Here is a 17,842-nt window from a genome sequence, read left to right as displayed (position 1 = left end):
CCTAAAGCTTAGGTCAGGAACCTAAAGCTGTGTTCATTTCAAAAGTAATGGGCATAAGATGCCATTTGGTGGCCTTCAGAAAAACATTCCAGCTTAAAATGCGCATACGCACCACCTGGCCTTTGAATGCAATCTCTAGCGATGCGTGGATGGGACGCCCGGCTGTAAGAGACATTCTTAGGGAATGCATAAATGGGACGATCATCCTGAAAAGGTTAAACAGTTATGAAAAAATAATAAAACAAACCTAGATTTTCAAACTGGAAAAATGACTACAATTGACTAAGCGAACAAATGATGATTCACAGGTGATGGATCCAGGACAATCTACTAGCACTAAGAAAAAAGTGTTTATAGAAAATATAATGGAAGTTATTTATCATTTGGGTTTACTTGGAATGAAGATGAAATGGATCTCGATCTCTTTGTGTGGTTTGCAGTGAACTATTATCCAATCAAAGTATGAAACTATCGATTCTTAAAAGACATCCTGAATCTAAGCATGCTCATTTATAGGATAAATCTGAAGAACATTTTAAGAGGAAATAATCAGAGTTCAAGAATTGTAAACAAGTAATCAAAGGTTTTGTTAATTCAAGTGAAAAAGCTTTGGAAGCTAGTTACCTAATAAGCCTAAGAATTACCAAGACTGAGGAGACTCACACTATTGGAGAAAACCTTATATTACCAGCAGCTAAAGATACCTTTTTGACATTATTAAATGAATAAGGGGCTAATGAACTTACTAATAAGCCATTATCAAATGATATAGTAAATCGATGAATTCATGAAATGGCAAATTCCATAAAAGAGACGCTCGTTCAAAAAATAAAACACAGTGAATATTTCGCATTGCAGTTGGATGAAAGTACTAATACAACGAATTTTGTTCAATTATTATTAGTTTATATACGCTTCAAAGAAGATAAACAGATTGCCAAAAGGTATTTATTTTGTGAATCTCTTCATGATAAAGCAACTGCAAAGGAAATTTTCAAAATAATTGGCAATTTTATGTCTGAGAATGATATTCTTTGGAATAAGTGCACTGCCTTATTTCTCAGATAAAGAATGTCGCACCTGATACTAAATTTACTCACTGTTCAATTCATCATGAAGCCAAAACAATTTCCGGAAACCTGAAAATTGTTTTGAATCAAGCTGTGAGAATTGTTAAGTTTATGAAAAGCCGAGCTTTAAATTCAAGAATATTTACAATTTTATGCCAAGAGATACGCAGAGAACATGAAATGCTTTTGTTACATTTCGAAGTAAGGTGGTTATCCAGAGGCAAAGTTTTAAATTGTCTTTCTGAACTTCAATCAGAAATCAAATTTTCCTCTGTGATTCAAAATTTGAATTGAAAGAATTCTTATTTAGTGAATTATGGTTGGAGCATTTAAGTTATTTAGCTGATATTTTCGGTGTTTAGCATATTTAGCTGATATTTTTTATTATTTGATATTAAATATATATCTAAATTTAATTAATTTAACTTGAAATGTACATATCAGCTAAATATATGTTAACAATATTTAGCTGATATATACATTTCAAGTTAAATGAATTAAATTTAGGATTACAAGGACAAAGTAGTAATTTGTTTACCATTAAAGTGAAATAAATGCAACGATAAAAAACTCAATCTAATAATCAAAGAGTTGGATAATAATATTTTAAACTTTTTATCAATTTTAGAAGATTTTGTATCTGAAAATAATTTGAAAATAAAAGAAGAGTTCGCATCTAATATTAAAAATGATTGTTGTTCATTGATCAATAATTTCAAGATGTATTTTCCTGTGGATTATGAAAAAGAAAATTGGATTAGAAATCCATTTTGCTCAATCCATTACCTGAAATTTAATCTCTTGAAGAAAAAGAACAATTAATAGAAATTTCCTATGATAGAATTCTAACTGAAGATTTAAAAAATAACACACTTTTTACTGAACCGAAAAATAAGAATTTCAAGGCATGTCAATTAAAACTAGTAAAATTTCTAGCCTTTTTATGCAACCTATTTGTGTGAACAGGGATTCTCTTCCATGTTGTATTTGAAAAATAAATTCAGGACAAAATTTAAAGAGAGTCCTAATTTAAGGTTAAAACTAAGTGAAATAAGATCCAATATAAAGAAATTGATATCTCTTAAACAGACCCAAATTTGACACTAAATTTTAGAATTAAATATTAAAGTATTATAATTTGAATTTTGATAATTAAAATGGTAACCAAGTTTTAATCTAATATTTTTCATGTGTGCATACTTAATACAAATAGCCAGTAGGTTGTGCAAATTGCAAAATATATATTTTTAAATATTCTATTGAGGAATTGAAAAATAATGATTGTAAAATGTATTGGTGGTACTAAAGGTTTTAAATTTTTGTTTAGATGGTACTTGTTAGTCAAAAGATTGAGAACCGCTGCTCTACACAATTGCAGGCTGGTGTAATTGTATCAGATAAGTATTCATGTCTTGTATGGAAAAAGAAGTGTAAACATACAGGTGGCACAAATGTATCATTGAAATAGATGACAGTCTATAAATCCTAAAGATAGCCAAACAAAATATTTTTCACCAATTCACAAATTCTCCAATAAGCTGCCAACTCAGGGGATAATCAAAAAGTAGCAAAAATTGCTTGGTGTGCATTGACTGTACCTCGAAAAATCTTTGTTTTTTATTTAATTAATTTCAAAACACAGAATTTTTTTTTTTCAAAAATATTACATACAGCTGAAGATGAAAAATCTCTCAATTCATGAAATTGCTTTTAGCTGAAATTCAGCTTGAAATTCAACAATGAAATTTGTAGTTAACAGGATTACAAAAGATTCAGATTAAAATTTGGATTCCATAGCAAATGATGTTAATGCACAGAGAAATATTGGCCTTGGAAGATATTCTTGCTACTTGATTAGGAATATTCTTACCTAAATGGCTGGATGCTTTGCTAGTTAAGCATTTGTTGGGAATGGTCAAACCCATAAGCATTTAGCCATCTTATAACTGAGAAGGTTCCCCACGATGCACTATGGGGGGGGGGGAGGTTAACTATGCCAACAAGAAAGAAGTCTTAATTAAGAAAGAAGTTATTTTGATGGAGAATCCTGAGGATGAACCTGAAGGTTTTTCACTCCTTTTTCCCTACCATAATCTTCCATAAGGAATTTGGCTCACTGGCATTTTGAGCACTTCTATGCTATAAAGATACTATACATTTACAAATATCGATGGCTTCTCCTGGCTTTGAACTAGGGCCTAAAGCTATGGCAGCCAGTTCGCCTACCACTATGCGAACAGGGTAATTGATTAGAAAAAATTTATAATGAAGGAGACGAGGTTCAGGTAAAATGATGACATTAAATGACTCAGTATTAAAATTGTGGTGAGTTAGGAATACGTGGATGGCTTTGGTAACTATTGCTAACACTAAAAATTATGGTTTTCTAATTCAGCATTGATAAAAGCTAATATATTCTATAGCTTATCATATTCTATAGCTATATATATCATATTCTATAGCTATATATATAATATATTCTATAGCTTATGTTTGCCACTGTTATCAAATGCCAATAAACTTTTAACTGAATATTAATGCTGTACTGTTTTAATCAAACAAAATTACACTAATTAGAATTAACTTTTATAATGACTAATTACTAAACTTGTATCAATAACTGACGGTTAATTTCTACTCTTTTTAATTGAGAAAAATTTCAGCAATTGAAATTTTTTGCTTTTATTATGATTGGAATTAATAAACACATTTTCATCATATCAGAATGGCAAATTTTATATAAAGTCATAATTTTCCTAACAATTATAGTGAATAAATGACTTTAAAACAACAGAACTATGCAATAGATCAGAAAATAATTCTGTATAATTTAGAGGGAGAACATCAAGCTAGAACAGTCTAAAGTTTTAAGACTAACTATTAAAAATTTAATATAATTAATAATTTAAATATTTTTTATATGCTTCCAAGAATATATTTTTGGTCTTCTGCCATATTGTACAAAAATAGTTTTACAAAACATTTCATTGCAAATATTTAATTCAAATAATTAAGATAAAAATAGCCTGTTTTGCATTGCAAAAATTTAAATACATCAGAATAAAATTTTGCAGCACAACTGTAACTGATTTTAAAATTAAAAAAAAAAAAAAAAGAAGAAATTAAATGAATACACCAAACATATACTTCAAAAATCTTTTATACTCACTATTATTCCATACTGCTTGTGCAGAAGTTCATTATGAACTGTTTCTGGCCCTCTAATATCTTCATGACTTTTACGAAGAAGAGGAGGTTTAGTGTTTATATAATACTGTGGAATTTTTGGTATAATAGGCAATTTTCTTTGTTCTGGAAGTTCTATGTCTAAGATGGAAAAAAATTACAATAAAGGATATAACAGCAAAAACACAATTTAATTATCTTTCTATTTGGAAGTATATCAAAATAATGGGAAATTATTAAAAAAAATCTTAATACTGAATTTAAGTTCCCTTATTTAGAGTATCAAAACATATACATACATTCAAAAGATGAGGGGGGGGCACTGTTAACAGGAGAAAATAAGACATTGTACTATAAAAAACATAGGTAAAGCATAAAAGGAAATAATTAAGACAACACTAAAATAAAGTTTTGCTTCCCTCTTTTCTTTATTCTTCAAAAATTGAAAAAGAATAAATTACCAAAAGAAATTCAAAGTTATTTAATTACGACAAAATACTCAACTCACTATTTAAAACTCATTCATTTCACAATGCTTGACGATGTCATTAATTTCAAAGTTCAGCTTCAATATGATTTTAGATCAGAAATTACTATCTAATACACAGTAGACTCGAATGCAGTTGCGCAAAAATATTCTACATGTGTTGCAGCATCAGAGTCGTAGCTAGGGTTTTCAGCGCCCAGGGACAACTGAAAATTTCACGCCCCCTACTGCTTGCCAAGGATGGAAAACATTTAATTCTAAAATGTCGTAACATCAGTTTGGCGCCCCTTGGATTCTGCGCCCGGGGACAGATGCCCCTCTTGCCCCCCTCTAGCTGTGTCCCTGTGCAGCATATTGTTTGTTTAATAATGGGCAACCCAATCAATACATCATATAATGATCCAATACTTTTTTAAAAATGAGATTGCAGGGTGTCTTATGTTAATTAACCAGTTACTGTGATTTTGATCTTTGCTATAACTTTTCCTTCCTAAATTCTCCACTCAAATGCTAATTAGTTTTGAAAGTATTTAAGCTGAGCATTCTGGATCTTAGTTTTGAGAGCTTCTAGCAAGTGCATCTGTTGTTCCTAATTTTTGCCAACATTGATTGAAAGTGATCCAGTTTTGGCATTCTCGCTAGCTGATGCTTAAAATTTGTACTCTGGTATAATACTTTGAATAAGTTTATTTCTTATGCTATTTTATATGTAGTCTTAGACTACGTATCAATGCTTGAATGGAATTGACTGCTATTGCTTAATTTAAATAGCGAGAAGTGTTAGTTTTGTCTATAGCAAAAGTTATCCCTTTATGTTCAATTTAAGTTAAAATAGAAAGGTTATTTTTAAACCTCCAGTACTTTGTGAGTATTCTGCAATGTAGTAAAAACTCACTATCTAACCTACTAGGATGTGTAGAACTTAACTTTAGTTTTCCAGTTACGAGAGTAATCTTAGATCATCATCACAAGTGACAAAATACAGTATTACTCAGCTATAGAATGCCTTCTTTATTAAAATCTCTATCTTCATCATGGGGGGGGGGGAAATTACAGCAGGATTGCAGTAAAGTTTACTCCTTTTTCAGTTCCTTGCTCGAAAGCCCCAAAGTTAGTTAGGAACTGCACTTGGAAGCACTTCCGCAAAGAACCCGGTAAATGTAAACATCACCAACTTTAGTGATAATAGTTCAAATCTGGTGACCCAGCAGATTCAACCTATTTGGTTGTTCGAAGGTTGCAACCATTTCTTACATTCATTTTGTTGAATCATTACCGTCGTTGTTTGCATTTGCCGATTTAAATTATTCTTCACTTATTTATTATTAGTTTTTTGTATTTTTACATTATTTTTTATGAACTTTTAACAATAAATTGATAGAAATATTTTTATATAATTAAGGTAGTTTGCAAAGGAAAATTTGTCAGGGGGGGGTCAATGAGAACTGGTAAAACGGCTGTTAACGTAGCGGTAACCAAGCAGAACCTTGAGGTTTCCAACCCCTAAAATACTTTGACTTCATGGGCTGCCAAAATATGCATTTTAAATAATTAATTAGGGGAAGTTCAGAATCACCCACTGCTTGGAGTGTTTTTAAGAAATGCACATACTCAGTATCCATGTACACATCGTCCTATTTTCACTTAAAACAACATCCCAGAATTGCACAAAAATGGCATTGCGCACTCACTTTATCCATGTACACATCGACCTATTTTTCACTTAAAAAGTCGGTACTTTTCCGTTTCGCCGGCGCAAATCTCGCCAAGCAGACTTTATTGGCGACAAAATACAGTATACACATAAAAAATATTTAAAAATATGTTAGTTCTAAGAATTCTTTTTAAAAAAGAAGGCATAAACATTTTAATATCGCTTAAACTTTTATAAAAAGCCAATAAATAAAGACAACAAATTTGTAAAAAGACATTAATTTAAGAATTTACTATGCTTTCATGGTTCAACATCATGATTCGCCGGTTCATATCACGTGACCCCAAGCGATCTCATGTCACGTAAACTACTCTACAAAAATCTAATGCTCTCATTAATTATCTACATTAATTTCATGTTAAATCTTAATTTGGAACACAAGTCTAAATGCAAGAAATATTTCAATTTCGTACGAATAACTTACTCAGAAATTATGTAAAACTGCAGTGCTTTACTTCGCTAATGCATTCTCATTAGAATTGATGAATTTAACCCTTGACATTACCTTTTCTATATTTTCGGCTTCGGGTAAACGCTGTGATTGCATCCTAATTGACTTAATTGCCGAAAATTGCCTTAGACATAAAACTGAACTATCTGATAAAAATTCTATGTAATGATATGCCAGTATTGAAAGAAACAATCAATCTGGTAAGAAAAAGCTGTGACTTGTTTTGAAAATAAGGCGTAAAAGGCTACCAGCGAGAACATTCCGTTTGGCATCGGTTGTACCATTATTGGTGACTTTATCACTTGCGCCGGCAAAACGGAAAAGTACCAAAAAGTCAAAGAAAATTGACAAAAATCCAATTCTTCTTACTCTTGTAAAAAGCGCCAAACAAATAAGTGGGGGATTCTGCACTTTACCCAATAAAGTAATGTTTTTATTTTTATTATTGGTTATTGTCATCTAAAATAATAAGAAAAACAATATTTATAGCTTAAAACTGTAACTAGATAATATATTGTTAATGTTTTCCCAACAATAACATTTGAGAAGATTTCAGATTTCAGACACACAATTAGATGATTAATAAAAAATATTATTAATTCTCTAAAATGACAGAAGAGTTTTATGGATCTCCAAAGTCATCAAAATTAGCAAACCACTACTTGTGTAACGAATCCAAGTGCAAATGACTCTTCAAAAATAATAACATGTACAATTTTCTAATTTTTATTAACAATGCTACTAAATAGAATTTCAGTACTCTTGAAAATTATTGGTATTGTCAAATATATTATGAAAAAAACAGGCAGTTGTTTCAACATAAAATGCTTTAAGCTGTTTGCAATTTGAAAAAAAAAAAAAAAAGAAAAACTGTTTATGTAAAATGGATGTATTAAAAGTCATGCATTAATTTATTACAGGGGCATGGCTCTTACTGAACTAAGACTGTCACTGAATGATTGTTTGGAATTTGACATTTCTTGCTGTTTGAAACCTATTTCACTTATTTTAAAATTATGTAAATATGCAGTTGTGGCTCTCACTGACATAAAGTGTAGCCACCTCTGATCTATCATATAAGTCTATTGTCTATTGTACTAATTATCAGATACAATTTTGAGAATATCAACAAGCAAAACACTTAAAAATGAAAAAAAAAAAAAAAAAAAGACACTTGTAATAGAAATATTAGTATTCTATATGCATTATGGAAAGTACATGTAACGAATAATACCGTGACCAAACACTTAAAAAAAAAAAAAAAGAAAAAAGAATAGATTAAGTATTCCCTACCTCAGTACTTGAGAAAGCAATCCTGCCATACAACACATAGTTAAATTTTGATTACAGGCATTTTCGGGGAAGGTGCAGAATTACCCGCTGCTTGGCGCATTTTTAAGAATTGCAGAAACTCTGTATCCATGTACACATCGACCTATTTTCACTTAGAAAAACCCCCAGAATTGGACAAAAATGGCATTGCGCAACTCCCTTGACTTTATCCATGAACACATCGACCTATTTTCACTTAAAAAGTCAAAAAAAAAAAAAACAAGAATTCAATTCCTTTTGTAAAAAACGCCAAACAAATAAGTGAGCGATTCTGCACTTTACCCGCATTCTCTTTAGATTTGCCCTATGAGTGGTCAACATAGCTGAATACTGGTCACGTTGTCAATCTCGGCTCAAATCCTGATAAATGAGCTGGCTATGCAGGTTATTTTTTTTTTTTTTTAAATCTATTCTGTTTGTCATGTGTTTTGTGAATTTTGTGACATTTTCGTGGTTTTCCTTAAGTGATGTAAATATGAGCCTATTTATCCTAGAAAATATTCACAAAAGCATGCCTATTTCATCTAGCCCTCACATACTTTGAATATTGAATTAAATATACAAACCCTTCTTATTCTAAAAATGATAAAGTAATTAAGTTCATATTACATGCAACGAAGCTTTTTAAAAGCTAGGATACTTTCTTTTAACAATTACAGAGCTAATTAATGCTGTATTTCTCAGTTATATGTGAAATAACATCTCAGTATCACTGTTTGTGACACAACATTTGTTTTACGTAAGTCTTCTCGTGCAGTCATAAGCATGAAATAAACAAAACAGATTGCATGAAAAACCTAATCCATACATTCTTAGTGACTGATATTTGACATAGTTTTTATGTCAGATTTGATTGAGTGAAATTGCCACTCAATTTCAGAAGACTTATAAAAATAATTATGGTGTGAAAATTTAAAAGTGAAATTAAGATCAAAGATAAATTGAACAGTACAATCAAAAAAGAAAGGCTGATCTTTGGAATATGGTAACAGGTAGTTTGGCGACATTTTGGAGGCGATAAAGGTTACTACCTAGGACTTTGGTAATAATGTGAGAAGTACTGAGTTCCGATTATGCATTATTTTGTGTGAGGAAAATGAGAGATCATGAGATATGTCATGTGACATTAATGGACAAATTACAGTTCTTTAATCGGAAAAGGGGGTAAAATTTGGAAAAATATCTGTACAGTCAAAAGTCATTAATCCGGACTCGTCGGGACTTCGGCGATTCCGGATTATCGATTTTTCCGGATTATAGATCATCAGTTTAAATCTGGTAAAATGGCATGCAGAAATTATAAAAGTAAAAATATGAAACCGTAATTTACGAAATAAAGAACAATTATGATCTAAAGGGTATCAAAATTGACAAAAGAAAAGCTTAATATTTATTGGTTTACTTTATTAAACATTTCTTTCAATGTAAGTTGTTTCAGTTGCTTCGTTTTTTATGTGATAATACATTCTCTTTAATTCTATAAACAGACATAATTTCTTGTTCAGTTACAAAGGTCCGCTGTTCAAGTCCTATAATTGCTGTGTCGAGAATACCGACTAATTTGTCAATCGAAATTTATTCATTTTCAATAAACTCTGTCACTTTCTTCGCTATCGGAAGCGAATTATAATGACGAGGCATTTGATTTAAATCATATCAAAGACGGAGTACATTGAGATGAAATACTACATTGAGTAAGCAATTATAAGCCAAATAAAATAAAAACATCTGCCCTCAAGATAAGGATAGTGCTGATAAATCAACTTCCAATTCATTGCACACCGCCGCAGCGTTAAAGATAAACAAAGTTTAGATAAACAAACGTTTAAGTTTAGATAAACAAAGAATATGCCTTTATCCATTTTTTGCAGCAATTCCATTTTTTGCTTAATGGACTCCGAAAGATACTTTCGCTTTGTATATCCTTTACATATTACTAAATATATATCGGAAATTCTATTCGACATAATCGAAAGTTCAAGCTTACTTTTATAAAATTGCTCTAACAGTCTGCAAAAAATAATAATCCGGATCCAATTCAAAGATTAAGGAACAACACAATCTGCAACATTAACTGAAATAGATAATTAGATAATTTTAGCTTAGCTTATCCCGTCCGTTATACATTAAACGCGCATTCGTAAACGTATTTTGCGCACGCGCAAATTCGCAGCGGTAAAGGTCTTACGCGCATGCGTCAACACGACGCATGCGCAGAAAGTTTGTAGCTTTGAGGTGCGGATTATAGACCATTCCGGATTATGGGTGTCCGAATTAACGACTTTTGACTGTAGTAATATATTATTTTGTATTAAGCTTCATAGTGTGTTGTGTGAAATAGTGTTGATTAATTTTCGGATTGCATGGCGCTATGTAAAGTGAATTCTAAATTTTTAATGCGTTTATCTGATAATAATAATAAGTTGAGATTGTGTGAAAGGAAGGATATTACAGATAAGTTTGAATGGCAGTGCAAGAAATCTGGTGAAAATGGACATTTTGTGAAACGGAGTGTAAGGAAGGGTACGTGGTTTGCTGAAAGTAGTTTGAGTATGGGTGAAATTTTATTAATTTATTATTACTGGGTGAATAGACTGCCAGTTGACTACTGGATTTCGGATTTAGAAATTAGCAGTAGTACTGCAGCCGATTGGAACTCTTTCTGTAGGGAAGTGTGCGTGCCACGTAATGAAGATTCTGAAGAATTAAAATATAACTAAATTAATCATTTGAGGATATTAGGTAAGTTAGTATTTTTAATCATTTGAGGATATTATTTTTATGCATTGTTCTAAATGTAAGGAGTAAATAAATTAATATGGTATTATGAAAAATTGTTATTAGCAATGATTTAGTTTAAAGTAATTAGGATTGTAATCTAATTTTTATTAATTTAATGTATGTGCTTATTTATATTTTAAGTAGTGTTTTTTGATTTAATTATATTTTAATTTAATGATCGTGATTTTGTGAGTTATATGTTTGTAGTATTTTGGAATATGTTCGAGTAGAATACGTTGAGTATTTTCATGCATTTTCATGAAATTTTTCTAATTTATGAGAAAAAAGCAGTGTACATGGATATAGTGAAGAGTGTGCGCAATGCCATTTTTGTGCAATTCTGGGATTTATTTTAAGTAAAAATAAGTCGATGTGTACATGGTTTAGTAATATTTTAATTAAATGATAGTTATTTTGTGAATTTTATGTTTGTAGGAATTTGGTATACGTTTCAGTTGAAGTAAACGTGTATGGAAATAATTTAAATATTTGACACTAAGTATTTGTAACTATTTTTAATGTTTGCGGTAAAAATTCGTTGGTGACGTTTATAATATAATAATTTAGAGGTAAAAGTTTTTGGATATTTTATTTATTTTATATGTGGAAATGTTCATCCTTGGAAAGGGTATATACTTTTTCGCGATCAGGTAATTTCATATATGTGCTTTTTACAGAGTTTAAAGATTCAGAAAATTTTCCTGCATTTTCGGGCAAATTTTGTAATTTATGAGAAAATAGCAGTGTAGATGGATAAAAGTTAAGAGTGTGTGCAATGCCATTTTTGTGCAGTTCTGGGATGTTTTTTTAAGTAAAAAGAAGTTGACGTGTAAATGGTTTATGTGTATGTGCTATTCTGAAAAACATGCAAGGAGTTTGCGATTGTGCACTTTTTCCCAATTCTGCAGTTAATATTTGTCATGATTAAGCAGTTTTGTTACATAAAATTTCTAGCATAAGTGTAAATTGGCTAGTAGATTGTTGGAAAAAGTGTTGAGTAAATAAAAAGAAAAGAAACATGTCTTTACTTCGTGAAGACAAAATGGTGGCGAAAAAAAAATAGAGGGTTGCTGTATCAGAGTTGGTCACCAAATTATCGCCAGGTTACCATAATCCAAAGATCAACCAAAAGGAATGTTGTCCATAAATATATTAATAATAATTAATGATAAAATAGACATATGATAAATATATGAAATTAGTGTAATTAATATAAATATATGCATTTAAAATTATCTAACTTGGACCATATTTACAATTTTTGCAATGTGGACTTTAAATAAAATTTTTTAGCAGCGTACATCAGTTGGGTTTGGTTTGTTTAAATTATGGAAAAGCATGGGAGAGATATCTGCCTAAGAGCACAGATGCTTTTAAGGAGGTCTTTCTGAAGGGAACTGGTTTAAATTCATGTTACATAATGGGAATACCATGAAAACAATCATACAACTTGTCCATTAGCTTGGTTAAACAAACTACCAGACTTCAGTCACTTTACTGGTTGGCTGCTGATGAGCTGCATTTCATTTATATAATGATAATGGATTTTCAATCATAGTTTTGGAAGTACTTTAAAATTATGCAATGAAGATATCAATCGTAATGGCTTTTGATTTTATACTTTCACAATTTCTTAAGAAACTGCACTGTTAAAAACAGGACTATTTTGGAATTTTATAATATTGAAAGATATTCAAAGACAGATCTGTATTTTACTATTTTTTTCCATTAAATAGATAACTTTGTCAAGAAAAAGGGGTCATTATTACATGATTATTTTAGTTCCTTTAGACTTTATATATTGTTGAATTCAATAAAAATTTATTTTCGTATATCACGTTTAACCGTTTAATTTTGAATTTTCACTTCCATATGCTTAATATATTGTTTTCTCTGCTAACCTGAATTTATGTTACTTATTCTTTAATTATTTTGATTATATGCACTAAATACCACGTTTACATGGCTTACTTCCATGTGTTTTAATACCTTAAAACTGTACACCGATCCGTGGGTGAACTTGGCGAGTAAAACTGCAACGCGCCAACGGGTTCTTTGCAGATGAAAACCCCTGTATTTTTCTAATATACACTGGCAAATCAGGATAAAAAATCATTTGGTATAATAGATCAGATGATCTTGGTAGTCAGTGCTGATTAATTTTCATTCTTCAGCTAAATGATGTCATTTCATTAAATAACTATATCTTATGCAATGTAGGGTACAACCTTTATTCTGCATGAAAATTGTCCTATCCTTGTATTATTTCTCAAATTACAAAGTCTACAGCAGGTAGTGATACTTATAATTGAAATTACTGGTTCTATTCCTTAAAAAGTAAATAAATAAATAAAAAATCTGATGTTGAAATTTGATATGAAATATCAGTGAGTTAAGGAAATAACTAGTGAAGGGTTAGAGTAGATTTAAGGGTTCTCCTTGGATTATCGCTAAGTGTTGTTTCATTTATCGCCAAGTTGTTGTTCCATTCATGGTAACCTGAGTAGCAGTGGCGTAAATTAGGGTATGCAAGGAATGCAGTCGCATAGGGTCCCGAAGGCTTATGAATGTCCTGCTGAACTACATTTACATATTTAAACTTAAAACACATACAAAAATCACGTATTCGAGTAGTTTAGTGTACCAAGTTTTCTTAAAAGAAAGGGGGGGGGGAACTTTATCATACATATTTTCTACAAAAATTCTATGTTCAAATAGTTTTCTTTACGAAATTTATGATAAATATGTTTTATATTTAACAAATGTATCATTTACATTATAAAAGTTCTTATTTATGACATATATTATTGCATAAGTCATGTTCGTAAGCTCAGTCGATCACAGAGCGCTATATATTAGTGTAATTTCTTTTTTTATACGTTTCCTTATCATGTTGTCTGTCAGTTTATAACATAACCAGTTATTTACTAGCTTGCTAAATTAAGCGAAAAAGACTTATAGATTGGCACAGATTTTATATAGAAACTCAAAATATACTTGCATGTAAAACCTACTGGATTTTATTTAAAAGTCTCCGCAAATCTAGACTTTCTCCCCTCATTTGTTAAGCACAGTAAATTTACTTGGGGGGGAGGAAGGAACATTTTTTGCACTGGGGCCCAAGAGTTCTAGCTACGCGACTGCTGAGTAGTTGGACGTTATGGAAAGTCTATTTTGAAGTAATTGGTTGCATAACTGCCATCAACTGGAATTGTGGGAAAAGATTTGGAAAGTGTGTGTCGGATTTGGGGTAAGAAGTATGTTGTTATTTTTTGGTTTACACAGTAAAATGGCTGAATGTGGTAAGATTAATTTGAAGTTTCTGTACAATTTGGAGTGAAAGGGGAAAAACATTAATTGACTGGTGTGTAAATGAAGGTTTACTTAATAGCCATTAATAAGTATCCTGTTTGTAGGAAGGAAATGCTCATGGTCAAACGTCGGACAATACTGGCACTATGGAGGATATTTTTGTGAATTTATGTGGCGATGCCAGTATACAGATTTTAGTTCAGATAATTTTAGGAAGTTTCTGGATTCTATTAAGGAATTTTGTTTGACAGAAGACACATAAATTTGTAAATAAGGTAAGTTGATATTTCCTTTGTGTAGTGCTAAGATGAATTTCCTTTTTTATGTTGTTTCATTGTTTGATTTAAAACGCAGTTCATTGAGATTATATATATTTTGTTGGCTGCTCCTTTGGCTTTTTAAGTGAATATACATCGATGTGTACATGGACCAAGTCAAGGAAGTGTGCAATTCTCTGATTTTTTTTTTTTTTTAAAGTAAAAATAGGTTTATGTGTACATGGATACTGAGTTTGTGCAGTTCTTGGACTTGTTATTTTGGAGTTGTGTGATGGCGACTTTGGCACGAAAATCGCCACTACACAAAGCCAAAATAACAAGTCAAAGAATTGCACAAACTTGGTATCCATGTACGCCCAAAAATTGCCAATTTTCGTGAAGAGGTACTTTTACCCTGACTTTTTAAATAGCTTTTTCTAATATTATTGGATTTTCCTAATGATTATTCTATGAATTTCCAAATGATTTTTATCAATTGGATTAAGAGAGACCTAGATTCATAGACCCTATTAATACAGGTTCCACTGTGTAAGAAAATAACAACAATACTTTCTATATGAATATAATTCGTTTTAGATATTTTCATTTATTTGCTTATGAATAATCTGCCATTACTATTTCACTGATAGGTGAACTCACTTATTAAAGTTTCATGGCCATAATAATTTTCAAAACATTCAAATGCTTAAAGATCACATACCTGCAAATGAAGGGGGTGGCATTTCATAATTTGTCTTATTTCTTCGGGCATTATACAATAAGAAAGCTGAAATATACATGCTAATTAATCAATGGTTGAAAATTAATAATAACTGAATTTAAATAATTTGATATATTATCAGCAGCAAAAATTAACCATAAAATGCTATAGAATTTTAATGCATTATAATGACAAAACTGAGGATTTAATGAGAGTTTTTATCATAAAATAAATTGTTCCTAAGTAACATTATAATGCACAGACAATCACTTCTGTAATACTGACATATACACAAGTAACATCTAAGAGATGCAACTCAAAGCCATATACGGTAGAAAATCCTGTTAGGAAATGACACAACACTTTCGTCCATTATAAAAAAGTGTTTTTATCTCCTATTTCGACATATACATATCCAGAAGCTTTCCATTCATGAAAGTTTGACTGTACATAACTTTTCAATTAAAACAGTCAAATTATTTCTGGCATTTTGATTATCTGCATCGCCGATTTAACCATTTCACAGAATAGCTGTATTGTTACCACATTTTTAAATATACATGCGGCAATAAGCGACATACGCAAGCAAGTATTGTATCTGTACACATGTATTTTAGCATACACAGATTTACAGTCTTAGCAATTATTATGCTGTATAAGATTCACTATTTGTAAAAATGTAAGCATTAGTTATAAAGACTTTTCTTTCTTGTAAAATGCTTCAGAAAAAATAAACTTTTTTATTGCCATAGTGGGAGTATGAAAATTAGCTTAATTTATTATTACTGAGGCTTTAAGTTATAAAATTAAAAATTACATAATACTAACGTTTCAATGAATTTTGTAATAACAGGTTATAAGGAATCTGATGTAATTCAAGCAGAGGTTTGGCCCGTAAAATATTCATTTTACTTTCGAAAATAAGCTTTCTCCACTTTGAAAACAATCATTACAAACAATATCGCATTTTCACTTCAGCTCACTTCAGCCACAGAATATGTATTCTACACTTTCTTTGCTTCAACTCATTTATAGCAAGTTTATGCTATATTTTTCTTTCAATCCTAAATATAAGTGAAAACAAAATATATATATATAATAAAATATAATTTACTTACTAAAGAAATATTGATTATATTATCTCCTAAGATTAATTTTAGTAGAATTATCTAAAAAGAGTGAATCCATAGTTAGTAAGTTTAATTCCAAAAATTGTTTTAAAGTAACATGAATGTAAATTGTTAAAAATGTTTAACAGGGACTTGAATTAAATCATGAATAACAGAATTTCAATTGTAAAAAGAAATTAAATTAAAAGCAAGTAATGAAATTAAAAGCAAGTAATCATTGCCATTCATCGGAAATTAGTTGACTTTTCAAGGGGGCACAAACCAACTTCAGTTCAATAAACAATAATTAAGAAATAAATATGAAAGTGTTTCGTCCTTTACTCAAGAAATAAGGCGATCCCAAACTGGCAATTTAAGTTAGGCCAAATATTTCCGTGAATTGAAGGGATCAAGAACCAATGCAGAGCACTAAAGAACTCATTCTGATTAAGCATCTTCGCTAATTCAATTTTGAGTGAAAAGCAATTTATGCAGTAAAATTGATAAATTACTTGAGTAATTGTTCCCCGACACCCTCGTGTTTATGCATTTTAATCCAAAACTATTTGTAAAATATTAAACATTGGAAATTGGCATTATGAAATAGAACTCAAAGTTATTGAAATAAACATTAGAAAATTACGAAATATAAGAAATATAATGAAATATTTGCGAAAACAAATAAAAAAATAAAAATTGAAATTTAAAAAATACATACTAAGAAAAGGGAATGTACATGAAGATATAAAAGGCCAGAGAAAGCATTAATTAACTTACGTTCTTTCTAGTGGGAAGTGGGCAAAGTGTTTTCTTCGCGTCTTACTCAGAAGGGTTGTGTTTCCAAAATTCTTTATCGACAGCGGGGCTTTGAATTATTTCAGTCGACGAAATTTGTGTGAAGAAATTTATGGGAGAGGGTGTGACTAGGAATGCTTGAGGGACGTATGTTGTGGAGTTCTTATTTGAGTGAAACCGTTTGTTACAATTTTTGAATATACTAGTGAATGGAAATTAATTAATTTCTGGCTAATTGTCGTGTCGTAACGAGGAAGAAATTAAGAAAAGGAAAAAAAGGAATTTTCATTGTCAAAGAGCTATTTGGCAGACTAAAGATTATGAAATAGGCTCTTTTTTTTTTAGTAACAGCATAGTAATTTCAAGTCAATGGTTAATAACTTGATTACGCATTAGATTATTTTTGAGAATTTTAATAAGGAGGGAAATTTCACGTTGTAGATCTAGCGTATCTGTGCAGATATTTTTAATTCGTTGTATTTGATTTATTATTGTATTGTTAATGACCGACAAGAACGACCTCAGATGAAATTTTTTAAGGCTACCAATGATTTTGTCACTAGTCACGGTATTGATTGAATGAAGTGTGTTGGGCTAAGTAGCGACGGAGCACGTGCAATGGCAGGC

At 30.6% G+C, this 17,842-nt stretch overlaps 1 protein-coding gene across 1 annotated transcript in view; it reads right to left on the bottom strand.

Annotated features, from left to right (window-relative positions):
• Positions 1 to 16,297, bottom strand: part of mRpL16 (mitochondrial ribosomal protein L16) — a 34,342-nt gene extending 18,045 nt beyond the window's left edge. Inside the window, exons 1-3 of the mRNA XM_035375670.1 lie at positions 16,140 to 16,297; positions 15,312 to 15,377; positions 4,240 to 4,397 (exon numbers count right to left, since the gene is read on the bottom strand). Coding sequence (XP_035231561.1) covers positions 4,240 to 4,397; positions 15,312 to 15,377; positions 16,140 to 16,218 — 303 coding nt within the window. The 5' untranslated portion in view covers positions 16,219 to 16,297. The remainder of the gene's footprint in view (positions 1 to 4,239; positions 4,398 to 15,311; positions 15,378 to 16,139) is intronic.
• Positions 16,298 to 17,842: the final 1,545 nt, after the last annotated feature.

This window comes from Stegodyphus dumicola, chromosome 6 (assembly GCF_044657685.1).
Source record: "Stegodyphus dumicola isolate Sdum_Otavi_A_Nest chromosome 6, ASM4465768v1".
Taxonomy (NCBI): domain Eukaryota; kingdom Metazoa; phylum Arthropoda; class Arachnida; order Araneae; family Eresidae; genus Stegodyphus; species Stegodyphus dumicola.
Note: the sequence above shows the minus strand (reverse complement) of the source record. Positions and strands in the feature narration are given on the sequence as shown.